Source organism: Ursus maritimus, unplaced genomic scaffold (genome assembly GCF_017311325.1).
Source record: "Ursus maritimus isolate PB19 unplaced genomic scaffold, ASM1731132v1 scaffold_2, whole genome shotgun sequence".
Classification (NCBI taxonomy): domain Eukaryota; kingdom Metazoa; phylum Chordata; class Mammalia; order Carnivora; family Ursidae; genus Ursus; species Ursus maritimus.
In genome coordinates, this window is record NW_024424452.1 from 21816894 (window position 1) to 21832314 (window position 15421).

Here is a 15421-nt window from a genome sequence, read left to right on the forward strand (position 1 = left end):
TTTTTTTTTTTTTTTTAATTAGCCCTACCAGTTAGGACATTTGGACCAATGACTATGCCCACCAACCAGGTAAATTCTTGCCACCTTTTTCTGGTAAGAGAAGAAATGTTCTACAAGATTCTAGGAGCGTTTTGTGAAAATCCCATCTTTTTGAAACCAGAGGAATGGGGACAAATACATCCCCTCATAGTGATAGTTATGCTTTTATATTTTAATCAGTTTGGGCTAGTGGGACTGATTTTCCATGTATGACAGAAACGTGAGGTTTCCTTTTAGAATAAACGTAAGCAAATGAAAAGGAGATGATTAAAAGAAAGAGATTAAGGTAATGATAGCACAGGTCGCATGTGGGTATGACCAAAATTGTAAAGATGGTGCTTAGATGGTGAAAGTTTGGGAAATGCTGGTCGAATCAATATTCCTTGAAATCTCAATGTCACATTTTGTCTTTACAAACTGCAGATCAGGGTCACTTGTTCTAATGTTCTCTGTGAGGGACAGGTGACTTTAGTTCACGTATTTGACCATTGATCATGGTTTGATTCTGTTTCACTCAGTAGAGAACGTTTAGAATGAATAAACTAAGACCCTTGATATATTATGGGCTTTGATTTCATGTATATAAATCATTTATGGTTCAAGTCATATGATCTTAATAGTATCGACCCAAGGCTTTTAATTCCCTCTGTTTCTCCCTCTCATTTTTTCTAAATTTGCTGTGAGAATCAGAGTGGTGGGTAGGATAGCAAATTCTGGTGTTTTTCTTTTTTTTAAATGGCATACAAGGAGACTGTCCTTCATCAACCTGACACAGTTTCTACGTGAACTAGAAACATGTCCTCCTGTCCTGGCAAACAGGGAGACCAGTATCATTTTATCCATTGGATATCAAGGTTATATTCACAGGTGCCAGGAGACAACATGAAACAGTCAAACCGGTTGGCTAAATGGTGCCAGGCAGAATTAGCTAAATGTGAATTACGCCAAAGAGAAAACCTGCATTTGGCAAAAAAAGAAAAAAAAAAGTTTTGGCATCCAAAGGGGAAATACTAAATTACCTACACAAAAAGTTCATTCACTCAGTTACCTGGGGGCCATTTTGCTGCTGAGTTTTCCAGAAAGGTTAATTGCTACACACTTGTACTCAAAATTGAAAGCAGTCTCCCAAATATGCTTGTGTTGTAAGGGATAGCAGCTCCCCCCACTAAAATATTCCCCCAGAAAAGATAGATTCATCTTATATTTGAGTCCTTAGAAAGTCTCCTTAGTAAAGGACCGTCTTTAAATTACTTAATTTTGAACTATGGAATATTGTTTGTACCTCCTGAAGCAGATTCGGTGCCAATTTGTGATGTTTATATAGGTCGCTAGATGGACTTGGTACCAGAGAAGCAAAGAAATTTAACACAGATTTAGTCATCATTCTTTGTGAAGTGAACTCAAGGGCAAGTGTCAGATGGAATCAAGCCATTGAAAGGTCGCCTTACAAAGTGAGATGTTAGGTGGTTATGTTGATGGGATCATGTTACCACCCCTTCCTGATCAATAACCTGAAAAGTCAACTGTCCTGATGTCCTGGGAATGGGTGCATGAGATGGGGAGAAAATTCCTCTGGTGTCAAACAGTGGGACTCGACAGACAAGTATGATAGAGAACTGTTTGATGAACTCAAGTCCCTGATGCCAACAATTAATGAGGAGAATTTGAATAATATCATTTCATGAGATATGAGAATAGGGGAAAGCAGTCTTAAAAGTCCATATATTTTTTTCTGGATGATGCCATTTTTTTTAAAGATATGGAGGAACCTTTTTTTATTTTTTTAAGATTTTATTTATTTATTTGACAGAAACAGTGAGAGAGGGAACACAAGCAAGGGGAGTGGGAGAGGGAGAAGCAGGCTTCCCGCAGAGCAGGGAGCCCAAAGTGGGACTCGGTCAGGACCTGAGCCGAAGGCAGATGCTTAATGGCTGAGCCATCCAGGCGCCCCTGGATGATGCCATTTTAAATATATATGCGTAACTAAAATAAATGAGACATTACAGGTAGCTAGCTATTTCCTCTAGATTTCTAAAAATATTAGGTTGAACGGAATGAAATTGCCATTTTTGCCGGTCAAAACAGCAGTTTCCCATAGTTCAACTTCATAAACTTAAGTTGACAAAACACTTCACAAAAATATCATTGGGAAATGGTGGGTCACCCTATATGCCAGCACGTACGCCGCAGGGTCCCCTTATGTGCAAGCTCTATGCTTCAGGGTGACAGTGGGGCCTTGGAAATTTCTAGCCACAGAGTCTTCAAGGCTGGGGCCATGATGATGTTTCAGAGACTTACTGGGGCATTTGTTGAAATTTGTAATTAACTGAGGACCATTTGGGGAACACGAACTCTTGGCTCTGTCAGTTGTGACATCAGTAATCCTCCTTTTAGAATAATCAAGCTTTTAGTTGTTTTTATTATAAATCATAATTTTTGTTCACTATTGGCCCACTTTCTGTAGTAGAAGTTCTTTCACATGAAGTTGTAGGATACTTGTCTTTCATATGCTCACTAGTGACATCAATGGTGAACCCTTTGCCTACAGCTAATGCCAAAGTCAGATGGTTGATGTTCCAGGAGGGATAAGGTGATAAATTCCCTCAGAATTCTCTAGCCTTTATCCCTCTGTGGGTTCAGACCGGTCATTATTTGCAAATCTGCATAATTCTACCTTGATCTCCCATAGAATCCCCTTAATAGACCCATTATTCCACATTCTCACGATTTCTGTTTATCATTCTTTTCTGTAAGAAAGACAGGCGATTACCCCTGGAATTCCTTTAAAAGTAATTAGCAAGGATACATTATGTTGACCAGCAGTTCTTAGATAAAGATCTCCCCCAGGAAATTGATTCTCTCTGCTTTGAGGTCACTTGATGAGATCACATGAAGCACACTACCCTTCAGTTTTCCTCTTTGCCTTGACTTGTAAGAGCTATGTTTGAACTCAACACAGAACCTTTATCATGTACTTGGACGTGTATCTTGTATACACGTGTACCACGTAGCACACACAGTTCTGCATGTGATGCTATTTCCCTCTTGGTGGTTTACTGTTTGATCTGGAATTTCATGTTGANTCCTGCTGCTACTCGGCTCTCTGGATGTTGGTTTAGTTTCCAAGGGTAGGCTTGGGTCAAGTCCACACCCCTCTCTTGCCCTTTATTGCCCCAGACAAAAACCAGGATTTATGCCCAAATTCTTCCTATTATCTCCGTTTCTCAGGTATTAATATACTGGGCTTTGTGCATGCGAGCTAAAAGACGACACCTAGCTGTTCCTCGTTCCCACACCTGACCACCTTTGTGGGTGTCAAGTGTTTTCCAAAAGACAACTTACATTTTAGTGCTAGAGCACAAGTCTCTTCCTCATAAAAGCAAGGAATTTGGAGCTAGAAGTTACAGATTTGAGCCCTGGCTGTGTGACCTTAGACAAGTTTAAAACATTCTCTGGGCCTCCATCTCATCCCTTTGCAAAATGGCACTAAAAATCTTGGTTATTACAAAGAGGAAATGCTGTTAAGGATGTGAAACCAGTTTACAGATCCTGTCATCGTTACTCAAAGGCAGGAGAAAGATTGAAGTCCTGCTTAAATACGTTTTTTCCCCAGATACTTGGCCTCTGCCGTCTTATCTTTGTGTCTCTATGTTACCCTGAGTCCCCTTGCTCTGTCTCTGCCCAAGGGCTCTGAACCACTGCAGCCTCTGGAGAGATGCTAGCACGGAACCCCATCAGGACCAGGCTTATCTGGATCACGTGAACTGCAGGGCCCATGCTGGGCTCTGACCCACATGCCCAGCATGGAAGGAGGGGCCAGGTCAGGGGCTGAGGAGCAGCTACGGCCAAGCTATCCGTGCATCCTTTGCTCCAGGTCTACAGAGGAACGGAGCCCTTCCTAGAAGCCCGAGGGCAGGACCGAAGGCCCATCAGCATGTGACAAGATGCCAGCCCCCCTGCAGGATTGAGCATCCGTCAGTCAGACCGGTGCCCGCAGACAAGCTCCAGGCTGAGGTGTGCTTGCTGGGTGGGCTGGGCCCACAAAGCAGGTGTCAGTCAGCCGTGATCCAATTAGTCATGTGTCGTCAATCACATTCCAGTCAGACGCGGATCAGCGAGACACATGTCAGTCACATGGATGCCTCTCCAGTCCTTCCAGGCACATGGAAGTAAAATAAACATCAGCCACACTCAGGCCCATAGCACGCATTTCCACCAAACACTCTGCTGAGCGAGGAAGGGGTGCACACTGTGTGCCCCCAGCCGCGAGCAAGAGGAAGGATGAGGTGGGAATAAAGAAGCTGCTGGAAGCCCTTCTGTCCTCCCCCGCTCTTCTTTTGCTTCTTTTCATTCATGTTCTGGTTCCTTCCTCAGCAGTCTGACTGTGTGTCTACAGGGGATGCAGATGCCACGTGGTGGGGGCACAGGAAGTGGGCTGCCTCTCACCAGAGACTGGGGTCTGAACTCACCAGGCTTCACGACAAAGGCAAAATCCCCTCGAGAAATCCCCTCAGTCCCACACTGCCATGTTTCCCCGCCATCACGGCTATGGATTTCTGTTGATTTACGCAGCAGGGCATCTGAGGAGTTGGCTTGCGTGTAGGGGGCACGGAGCATGAAAACAATAAATAATAGTCGACATTAGAATCACAATTATTGGAGCAGAATGCTCACACGGTGACGGGGATATACGGCCCGAGGGGATAAGAGGGTCCGTGGCCCCTCCACATGGTCACTGTTGCCTATGTTCATGGAGCAGAATGGCAGATGAAACTGCTCACGCTGTTGAAATCACCCCTTTCCTTCTCTCGCGGACAGAACAGAATCGAATTTAGGTGAATGGAATGCTTTTATGACGTGACTCCTTTGCATCATCAGATGAAACGCAGTCTGACTCGCTGTGGAGGTGTTGGAAGTATGCTCTCCCAGCGCCCGGAGCTCAGGGTCCGTCCAGGCGCCAGGCACACAAGTGCATAACAAGGCCTGTGACTCAGTCTCTCAGATGTTTCCCGGCTATGGAGGCAGGGAGGGGAGAGATGAGCACTGGTGTGCCAGGGCTGGCTGTAGAACGGACTCCTGAGTGCGGGTAGTGCAGCCTCTGGGGAGAAGAGACCTGACATCCATAGCTTGAAATTGCCTGGGGTGGGCGCCTTCGCACCAGGGAAATTGGCAAATGATGCAAATCAGATGTCTCCTCTCCCCCCTCCCTCGCAGAGCCGGTTTGGGGTTGAGGTGGGGAGAAGGTGGTGCTGGGAGCATGTGTCTTGAGAAGTCAAGTGGAGGTGACGGGAAGATGAATCAGAGATCTCAGATTGGGAGATACTAGAAGATGGTTGTAGGAGGTTTTGAAGATGGTGGGAAAATACTGGGAAGCTGAGAGACAGCTTTTTCAAACAATTGGAAGTTTCACTGTAATAGGGATTGTGAATTGTACCCACCGTCTTTCTTCCTTAGCATCAACATCTTGGGTTGTCAGGGAGAAGATGTATGCAGCTGAGAGACTACATTTTCTGGCTTCCCTTTCAGCTAGAGGTGGTCAATGAGATAGAAGTTACTGGTAGAATTTCTGTGAATCTCTTCAGATAGGGTTGACTTGGTTAGGAGGAGTGTTTTCTGACTTCTTTCTTTTCCTCTTCCTTCTAACTGGAACATAGATGTGGTGGCTGGTGTACCAGCACCCATGTTGGGCCATGAGGACAAAAGCCATGGACTAAGGATGATGTGGCAGAAAGAAAGGAGGAGCCTAAGTCCTTGATAACAAAATGGAACTGCTGTCCTACCCCTAGACTGACCAGCTCCAGATTTCTTTAAATGACCTCTTTGAGATAATAAATCCCTAATTTGTTGAAGCAGTTGTTATTGGTAAAAAGCAGTTAGGAATATAATTTCTAAATGACACATTTATATTTCCATTTCACATTAGAAAATGAAGTTTGTTCTAATTTTGTTTTGGGAACTGAGGTATATAAGCTTTTTTTTTTTTAAATGATAAAAGCAATATGTCCTTATTTATCAGGAAGCCAAGTTTATCAAGAGCCAAGTTCATTGTCAAGGTGGGAGGAGTCCCACTGGGACACCTATTTATCCATCTGATTTTGTTCTTCAGATTTCCAATGCTGGGCTCTGGGAGGTAAGGAGAGAGGACGAGGAGATTACAGATGTTCCGCATGGAAGGACTCTAAGTAGGGCTCTAGGTTGACTAGTGGCCCATCTTATCTGGAAAAAGAGTAGATCTGCATTTCTCCTCTTAGTATCTGGTAGGCAGGTGTGAGGTACACTCTGAATTGGTTGAAAAAACAGAGTAGCCTTGGAACTAGGGGGTGGCACAGGTGGGTCCAATCCAGTGACCAGAATTTAGCCCAGTGCTCTGATTTCTTGGTTGCAGTTGGCCCCACCTAGAAAAACCATGCCCCAGGGGCATGTCACACTGGCATAGACCGCTCTTCTCCAAAAGATGAATTCCTCCTCACCCTTTAAGGCTTGGCTTCGTTATCACTTCCTCTGGGAAAGTCCCTGCTCTTTCCCCCTTGTCATGCAGTTTCAGATTATTGCATTATGTAGTCATTATGTAACTCTCATCCTCGTTAGTCTGGGAGCTCCACAAGGGGAGCAGAGAGGAAGACTGACACAACTTTGCGTCCTCCGTGCTCAGCTAGTCTGCCTAACGTGTTCAGTAAATTATGTGGAATGAATGAAATCCCATTGATGATTCATTGTTGTATATGTCATCTCGTAGTCTTCACCCAGTTTGAGGAATGGTCCACATTATGCCATTCTTGTTCCTGGGAGATATAACATGATCATATCCGTGGTGTCTCGTGAAAAAGTTGAACTTTATCCAAGAGACCATGATTATAAGGTTATAAGAGGACAAGGAGCGGGAGGGAGCTCCCTGCCCTTCTTCATAGAGTCTGGGCGGATTCCACCTTCAGTTCTTGCATTGGCTTCAATTATTGAGCTTGCCTTCCTCTCTTAGGCTTGTCTTTTGTGACCTGCTCCAGGACAGCAGCCAGCCAGCAGCAATCAAGGCTGTGGCACCCTCACATTCTAGGGTGGGAAACAGAAGCATAAGGAGCATAAAATAGCTTGCCTGAGGTCCCAGAGTAAGAGTAGTGAGCTACAGTTACAACTCGGGCTCTTTAAATTTTTAAAAATAAACTTAAAAAAAAAAAAAATCTCTACACCCAGCATGGGCCTTGAACCCATGACCGGAGATCAGAAGTCACTTGCTCCTCTGACTGAGCCAGCCGGGCACCCTGGGCAGCCCGTGCTCTTCACCACACTTGACATCTTGTATTTACTACACTTTGCAGCAGTACTTGCTCTGTCGGGCGAAGCTATGGGAAGCACAACAGCTGCCGCACCAAAAGCACTCGATAAACGCTAGCTGTCCCTATGCCCTACGCCTTACCCTCCCCGTGCAAACACTCAGTAAATACCTGTTGAATAGTTTTGAGTGTTAGTAAGTGTGAGTGAGGATACAGGAAAGAGATAGGCACACACGCGAGCACGTGTCCACAGAGACACACGCACACACACGCCAGAGAGATCACAAGTGACGGGTGGGCAATCATGAAGCACCATGACGCCAGCAGGGACAGAGGAGCTCGTCCAAGACAGGGCCGGCAGCTGGCAGAATCAAAAGCATTGGGGATGTCCCAGTGCTAATTCCAGGAGCATTCACGGCCCGGGAACCGCCAAGAGCATGAGGAACGGTGGTCAGGGCTGCCATACATGGTTGTGCCATCTGTGTTCTACACAAAGATGGCAGCTGGGGTTGGGGAGAGCAGGGGCTGATATCCAGTCTGCACTCCATTTGCTATATGTACGGTGCACCCGAAAGGCTGTGTGCATCCTAAGGGGGCACCCTTTTCTCATTTATCTGCCAAGGGGAGCAGCTTTTTCTAAATCTCACAAGGATGCTGTGTAAGCTAATAATGGCAATAAGGGTCCCAAGAGACCAAAGAGATCGCAGGCAGAAGACAGCGCTTAGGGGCAGCATCTGTTCTTAGGGTTAAGCAGCAGTCCTAAAGGCTGGTGTTCAGGGAACGGAGCCCCACTAGTTCATTTACTCAAGTAATTATTAAGTACCTACTGTATGCTGGACACTGTGCTGAAGAAGATGGTATGGACTGCATTTTCATGGAGCTTACAGACCCGTGGGTGAGACAGATGTCAAACAAGGAACCAAATCTATGAATCTATGATGTCAGCCAGTGGTTAGGGCCATTATGGAAGAAAAACAGAATGAAAGATTGACAGTGCCAGAGGAGAGGGAGAGCAATTCTGGGTAGGTGTTAGAGTTGAGAATGGGATGATGGGAAGGAGTCTGCCATGATATGTTGAAGATCAGCCTTCTACGAGGAATGAATGTGCTGGTGTTTGGGTTCAGGGTAAGATCCAAGTAATAGATAGCAAATGGTTGGAACCAAAGAAAGGCAACCTAGAAGGACTGAGTTCTACCCAAAGCGATGTGAGAGAGGAAGTAGTACTACTATCCTTGCACAAGCCCGGGGGCCCCACTCATGATACGAGGAAGCTGTGAGTAGGAAGGATATTGCAGCCTGTGCCCCCCTTTCCTCCCAAGAGACTGAATGTTCAAATGGACAACAGCCAGGCCAAATAGACAACAGGACTCTGACCCACAGCCTCTGTAGCAGAATGATCAGGGCCTGTTCAGTGACTGGCAGGACTCCTATTCTGATATCCCGGCTTCCACCGCAGGACCAACCAGAAAAAATTACATAGCTTGGCACACCAACTGCATAGGAGGCCCCACTTCTAGTTCACCTGCCTCCAGCTTCCCCTGGCCAGCAGCCGTTAGTCAGTCAGACCTGAAGCCTTCCCAACGCAAGACCCTGTGCTACAGCAAGCTCTGTGTCAGTAGGCTCTGTCCTCTTTTGGGAGGGTCTTCATGGATTTCTAGACTCCCTTTCTGCTGAGTGGGGATGCAGATATGGGGTGAATCGTGAGCACTAGAATGGAAGGAGCCTGGCGGATTGTGGAATTGCCATATACCCTGGACTGTTAGAAACATACACACAGGCACACACCCAGAGGAGCCTTTTTGGTCTCAGATTGAATGGTCAAACTTCATCTGTTTAAACTGTACTAATTTGGAAACTGTACAAGTTTGCCTGGAGTGCCCTGGGCAAAAGGGTACATTTGCACTGGATTAAGAATCAGAGTTTGCCAAGGAGATTCATGTACACCAGATTTCATTCATTTAAACTGGGATTTTTGAGGTACTTTAGCCTCTTTCATTTGCATACAATGATATGCTAATTACAATAGACTCTGACCTATTCACTAGTACTTAGAGTGACTTAGTCTGGGTGGCATGGGAACGCTTGGAATGGAGAGGAATAAAGCCGCCCTGGGACCCACAAAACTCTTAACTCTGTCAGTTTTGACTGGACTCCCCCAGTTGTGATAAACAAGCAAATCTTACTCTTTCTTGGGTGTTTTCTTTGTGTCCCCAACGTAAGTCTGTCTCTTTTTGGATACAGCTTTGGCCACCACGTGGCCCAGGATCACAGGACACCACTTCTGGATGGGGGATGTGTAAGGCCAATTCATTAATGTCCACATATAACCGACCCACCCCAGCTCCTCGGTGGTGACAGCTCCCACTGGCCTCCATGTCACTTCTCTGTGCCCGCAGGGGAAGCACAGAGGGGGTAGACTCCCAGGACTTGCTCCTTGGTACCATGGTCTCAGTCATTTGATCTCCTGTAAGAAGCTTCCGGCAGGAAGGTGGGCCAAGACACAGAACTAATGTCTTAGGCTTTTGTGTCCTCAATTCAGACTCTCATTTTCAGGAACCTTGCACCACGCCTGACAGAGCAAAGACCAAGTGGTCCCTGGAGGTTCCGCGATCCTTCTCGGCTTACGCGTGAGTACCGTGGAGCTACCTGGGAATCATGACCCAGAAGTGTAGTTCTTTAGAACATTTCTGTCCATGCCCCCAGGCCTCCAACACCTCTCCACCCATTCACACATTCAGCCATCAGACATTTTCTGTGTGCCTCCTGTATGTTAGCAAGATACAGTCTTGACTCTCGAGAAGCTGTGGTCTACAGTGAGACAGACACTTATACAAATAACGCTAATCTAGCGTGATAAAAGCTGTAATTGAGATGTGTGCAAACTACCAAGTGAATGTGGAAGAGTGCGCAGACAGCTTGGTTGGGGAAGGCTTCACAAATAATCAGGCAGGTCATGCTTGAGTGGAGTCTTATGGAAGCTTCCATTAGCTGGAGACATGAGGTGGGGATAGAGGGTAGGGAGGGGAGGCATCCCAGGCAAAGGCAGGAGGACTTAAAAGAGTCAAGGCGTGTAGTTCTGTGAGGTTGGAACAGAGGATGAGGGAGGGGAAGATCCAGAAACTGGAACTGAGGTTGTCTTGCGCATCGTGCTGGAGGATTTGGGCTTTATTCTGAGGTCACAGTACACACACCCAAAGCAGGGTTGTGAACTCACATGCCACCAGGGGCCAGGCAGATGCTGTCCTTCAGTGAGGTGGGCCTGGTGGGGACTGGAAGCCCCAGGAGCACAGGCTTCAGCAACTGATTGTTGCCGTGCTAGAAAGCAGACTCCGTGTCGCCAAGCTCCCATTTAAACAAATAAATGGAAATCCGTATTTTTATATGAACACTCCCAAGTTTTAACTGTTGGAAATTATTTCAAAACATCATGCTGGCCAAGCAGAAACATCTGACGTCCTGTCAGTCCCCGGGCTTCTAGTTTGGCACTTCAGATACAAAGCTTAAGCAGAGAGCTGTCACAGTCAGACTTCGTTTCAGAGTGTCCCCACAGATCTCCCCATGACGTTTCTGTGGCAGCCTCTGCCAGCAAGAACCTCTTTTCCCCATCTTCACCCCCTTGCTCCTTGCCCATGTGGTTTTTGCATCCCTCAGTGCCCTCCGGGACCACGCGCACCCCTCCCAGACCACCCTCAGCACTACGCCCCCATCTTGCACAGGTGGAGCCGGGTGAATGAGCTGTGCTGCAGGCCTGGCTAACAGAGAAGAGCCCAGCATTAAGGACACGAGAGAGCCATATTTATTTCACATGGACAAGCATGATTCTTTCGCATGCTGAACATGAAAGCTCGCGTGAGGAAAGTACCCGTAACAGCAGAATTAATGTGCTTTTGTCCATGGGGGGGGGGGTGGTCACAAAGTGGTTTTCAAAGACAGTTTACCCTTCAAGCAGAGTTGAGACCACAAGCTTTGAGATCCCTGGTTTATTTCATCATTAAAGGGTCTGTCTCCTAGGAGTGGCCAGGGGTGCTTTCAGCTCTGCAATGTCTCAATGAGCTGCTAAGGTCAGGAGGAAGAGGATGGTCTCCTGTCCCACCACCCAGGGCGGCTAGGGAGAGTGAAGCTCAGAGGGGAGGTACATGCCACTAGGAATCAGCAAGTCCACTCCGGGGTGGACAGTGACAGGGACAGACTGCTGTGCTCACAGCAACAGAACCATCACCACTTATAATATGTAGCATAATCAGAAGATCCGCTCTTCATAGAGCAATTTCCCAAGGCCTCTGATGGGCTAAAGGGAAATGATTCAGAATTGACTGGACATACCAGAAGCAGGTCAACTTTGCCTAGACAGACTGGGGATAGCTAGTGGCAGGGACTCCCTGGTCTTGTGGCCTTAGCTGGGCTTCCCAGTTCCAGGATGATGGAACCTGAGATGGGAAAGGGGGCTGGAGCCTGGGTTTGGTTTGCTGGGGGGAAAGGATCATAGGCTCTAGGGGCAAACCTCATGAAGAGACAAGCAGAAGAGCCCTTGCATCTCGGTGGCTCACTCCCACCTGAAGTCCTGTCCAACCGTTTCATAAAATTTAATATTATAAGGTCTATAAAATTCCCGGAGCTGGTCTATCACTTCCGGATCAATCTGTACATGAGTTCTGCCTTTCGATTTGCCCAGGCACCGAGGCAGGAGGCTCGATTCTGTTTTTCTCAAGCAAGGGAATCCTTTGGTCTTGTTGAAGTAGAAGTGCTTGTCCGTGATGAACCTCTTGATGCCCAGGAAGTCCTGGACCCGGCCCATCTCGCCCGCCGGGTCGGTGATGAGCCGCTCACCGCTGACGAAGTGGATCTGAGCCAGCGGGAAGTACTGTAGCCAGCTCTCCAGGTGCAGCGCATACATGCCGATGCGGATGGCGTTCCATGACACGTCCACCTGGCCCAGTGTGCGGTTGCGGAAGGACAGGCCCTCGAAGGTAGGGATGTCCGGCTTCTTAGAGAGTGTCTGCGTGTAATCCGAGATGGCGCGCGTCACCGGGTTCCGCACGACCACGATCAGCTTGGTGTCCCGGGACATGTTGAAGATGCGCCGAGGGGCCTCCTGAGTGACAAAATAGCTGGGCGTCTTCTCCAGTGTGATCTGGCTCTCCAGAGTCCGGGGCATCAGGCTCCTGTGGGGCAGAAGCAGCACATCGTCAGACAGGGTCCCCTGGTGAAGGGGAGCAGGGAGATCATTTCTCTACACCCAGCTCGTGAGGTGGGCCCCCCCTTTCTCCTCGGTGACATCTGAGCTCCACCTGCATTCACTGGGGAAGAAACCCGCCTTAAGGACGAGTCTTCCAGCAAGCGTGACACTTAAAATGCTGTGTTGTCGACTATAATCACTACACTGCATTAGATCTCCAGTGAGGAACCCACTTCAACTCAGGCTAGTTGTTTAAAAAAATCTAACAGGTTTGCTAAGAGAGGAAACAACCTAAATGTTCATCAGTATGGCTTCAACGATGGGTTAGCCAATTAACAGGGATAGGCATATCTGTTGTGCATAAAAAGGGATTGATTTCCAAGATGCAGCGTGTTCACCTCAGCAAGGACACACGGTAGATAAAGATGGCTGCTTCTGGGGAGGGGTCTTGAGGTGGGGGCAGAGTGAGAAGGCCAGGGATAACAGAGAATTACTTTTATTGTATAACCTTTTATGCTGCTTAAAATTTTTAATATATTTGTTGATTACATATTCAAAAAATACTAAAGGAAGGCACTGAACATTCCTCTGGCAAAAGAAATTTCTCCAAACGTATTAAGAAAATCTTTTTTTTTGGGGGGGAGGCTTATTTTGTAGGAATAGCAAGTGTTTTAGAAACGAGTTCTGATGACTTTTTCTGCTGGAACTCATCTGAAATACATCCTTGGTATAAGCCTGAAGTAGCCTGGAACTCCAGGCCGGTCAGCACCTCAGCCGGAAGCCAGGTAACGCAACCTCTTGCTCCCTTACTTTTTAATTTCCCGGTTCTGCTTTAGACTTTAAGGGACGATGGTGGGAAGCTCTGAAGTCTTCCTTCCCCGATGCGTCGCCTTCAGGCCTTGATGGAGGGGAACAGTCCTTGGCTCCCACTCGCTACTTCTCTCTGAAGGTCATGTTTTGCACTTTAGATCACCCTAGGAATTTTAAAAAATGCAGCTGTCCAGGGTCTATCCTAGACCAACTGATTATGGGTTGGGTACTTTTTTAAAAAGCTCCTCAGATGGTCCCAATGTGGAGGCAGAGTTGAGAACCCCACTAGATCATCGTTTCCCCCTGTGACTCACCTACCCCCCAAGCATTCACCTTCACCGTCCTCTGAAGCATACACTTCCGGCTCCTGGTCGTCGTCTTCCCAGTTCCCATCATCCACTCCATCCAATAACCCAGCTTCACCGCTCTTCAGCCACAATCTCCACTTTCCCTTTCCTTTAAGCAACTCTTCTCATGTCCATACCTTGGGTCCTGTCATTGGAATTGCCCTAATTCTGAAATGGTTCCCTCTGAAATTCCACTTTAGGACTGTGGTGCAGGTTGAATGGAGACCCTCTGAAAGATATGTCCACTCAGAACCTGTGAATGTGACCTTACTTGGAAAAAGGGTCTTCGCAGATCTGGTTGAGGATCTCACGCTGAATCCAGGTGGGCCCTAATCCAACGAGCAGTAGCCTTACGAGGGATAAGCAGGGGAGAAAAGAGACGGCGGCGATGTGACGATGAAGGCAGAGCGTGGGGTGATCGATGTACCAGTGAGAAATGCCAAGGACTGTGGGCCACCACCAGAGGCTCGTGCTTCCAGCCACCCAGGTTGTGGTCATTTGTTAGGGCGACCCCAGGAAACGAATACAGACTATAACCTTATTTCTTTCCATCTTGATTTAACACAGTCTCAAACTCCTTATACCTGATCTTCAAATCCTCCATGAATCCCTTGACTTCACGTTCCTCTGTGCCTGCTCTGGACCCACGCATACCCACCGCAGCAGCGCCAGGTCATAGCCCTGAGCATCCTCCTCCGCATCCATGTCCTTGCACTAGGTGAGCTCCCCTCCTCTCCCTGGACTGAGACAGCAGCATCCTGCATATACTTGTTAATTCTGTTTCAGTGGAACTCTCAAACACTGCAAAGTAATTGTTTGTATTTGTCTTTCCAGAACCCCCTCTGGTTCTTCCTAAGAAGTGCTCCACAGTCTCACCAGGAGCCCCCAATTCTACTCCTGTTCCTCCCCCTCCACACACATCAGCTCCTTCCCCTCCTCCACCTTCGGACTGTTCTCTGCAGCCCCTCCCACTGCTCTCAGAGGACAAGGCAGGCTCACCTGTCCACCTGTGCTCTCAGATCCCTTCTCCTGGTGCCTCCCCCAGAACCTGCAAACCCACTGTGTACCTCACGGACAGAGACAACTGCTATTCTGCTTCCAGCTCCAGATCTAGAATGGACACTTGTGAGTTGAAAGTTTAATATTCATTAATACTGAGTAGGGCAATTATTTTTAAAAAATAGGATATCATTATTAGCAATCACAAGTGCACATGAATAGAATTCCTTGGCTGGATTTTCTTAGAAATGTGGCTATATTATATTCTGACTCTGGCACACCCTGTAATTAGGCACTGGCCTTAAGGACAAGAGCAGATGACATTACATAGATGTGATGGTGTGCTGCAAGTTAAGGACTTTCCAAATTCCACGGGGGTGATTGATAACAAAGGTTTTCTCCAACACAGAAGGCTGACTTGACAAGCTACTAAACAGATTTCTTTGCAATACCCTTTAACACACTAACAAATACCCAAGAGAGAAATTTGTGGGTACAGCATTCCCAAGCTTATTTGACTAAGAAGAGATCCTTTTGCCAGGAGCAACAATGAACATCTCTCTGTTACCAGTTCGGAAAATTCTACCAATTCCAGTGATCTCTGGAGTACCGCATCAGGCCCTCAGCTGTGCACTAAAGGGAAGTCCCGCCCTTCCCATTCGTGGCATCTCAGCTGCAAAACCGAGTTACAGATACTAAGGAGACTCACACACCAGACTGCAAACAACATCACACAAGCGTCATCATGCCATGAGTCAAACAGCTCCTGTGCCCGGCGCATT

The 15421-nt window shown here is 47.2% G+C and overlaps 1 protein-coding gene and 1 long non-coding RNA gene across 3 annotated transcripts in view; one reads left to right on the forward strand and one right to left on the reverse strand.

The window, feature by feature from the left end:
* LOC103668866 overlaps nucleotides 1-15421 on the forward strand; it is a 106432-nt gene that overhangs the window by 84235 nt on the left and 6776 nt on the right. The window contains exons 3-8 of the long non-coding RNA XR_005836035.1: nucleotides 9861-9934; nucleotides 12082-12274; nucleotides 13128-13268; nucleotides 13841-13962; nucleotides 14208-14358; nucleotides 14475-14765. This is a non-coding gene — a long non-coding RNA (uncharacterized LOC103668866). The remainder of the gene's footprint in view (nucleotides 1-9860; nucleotides 9935-12081; nucleotides 12275-13127; nucleotides 13269-13840; nucleotides 13963-14207; nucleotides 14359-14474; nucleotides 14766-15421) is intronic.
* Nucleotides 11081-15421, reverse strand: part of HS3ST2 (heparan sulfate-glucosamine 3-sulfotransferase 2) — a 240819-nt gene continuing 236478 nt past the window's right edge. Inside the window, exon 2 of one of the 2 annotated variants that reach the window (XM_040635221.1) lies at nucleotides 11081-12469. In XM_040635221.1, coding sequence (XP_040491155.1) covers nucleotides 11851-12469 — 619 coding nt within the window. In that variant the 3' untranslated portion in view covers nucleotides 11081-11850. The remainder of the gene's footprint in view (nucleotides 12470-15421) is intronic. The other variant, XR_005836034.1, reaches the window with a different exon arrangement.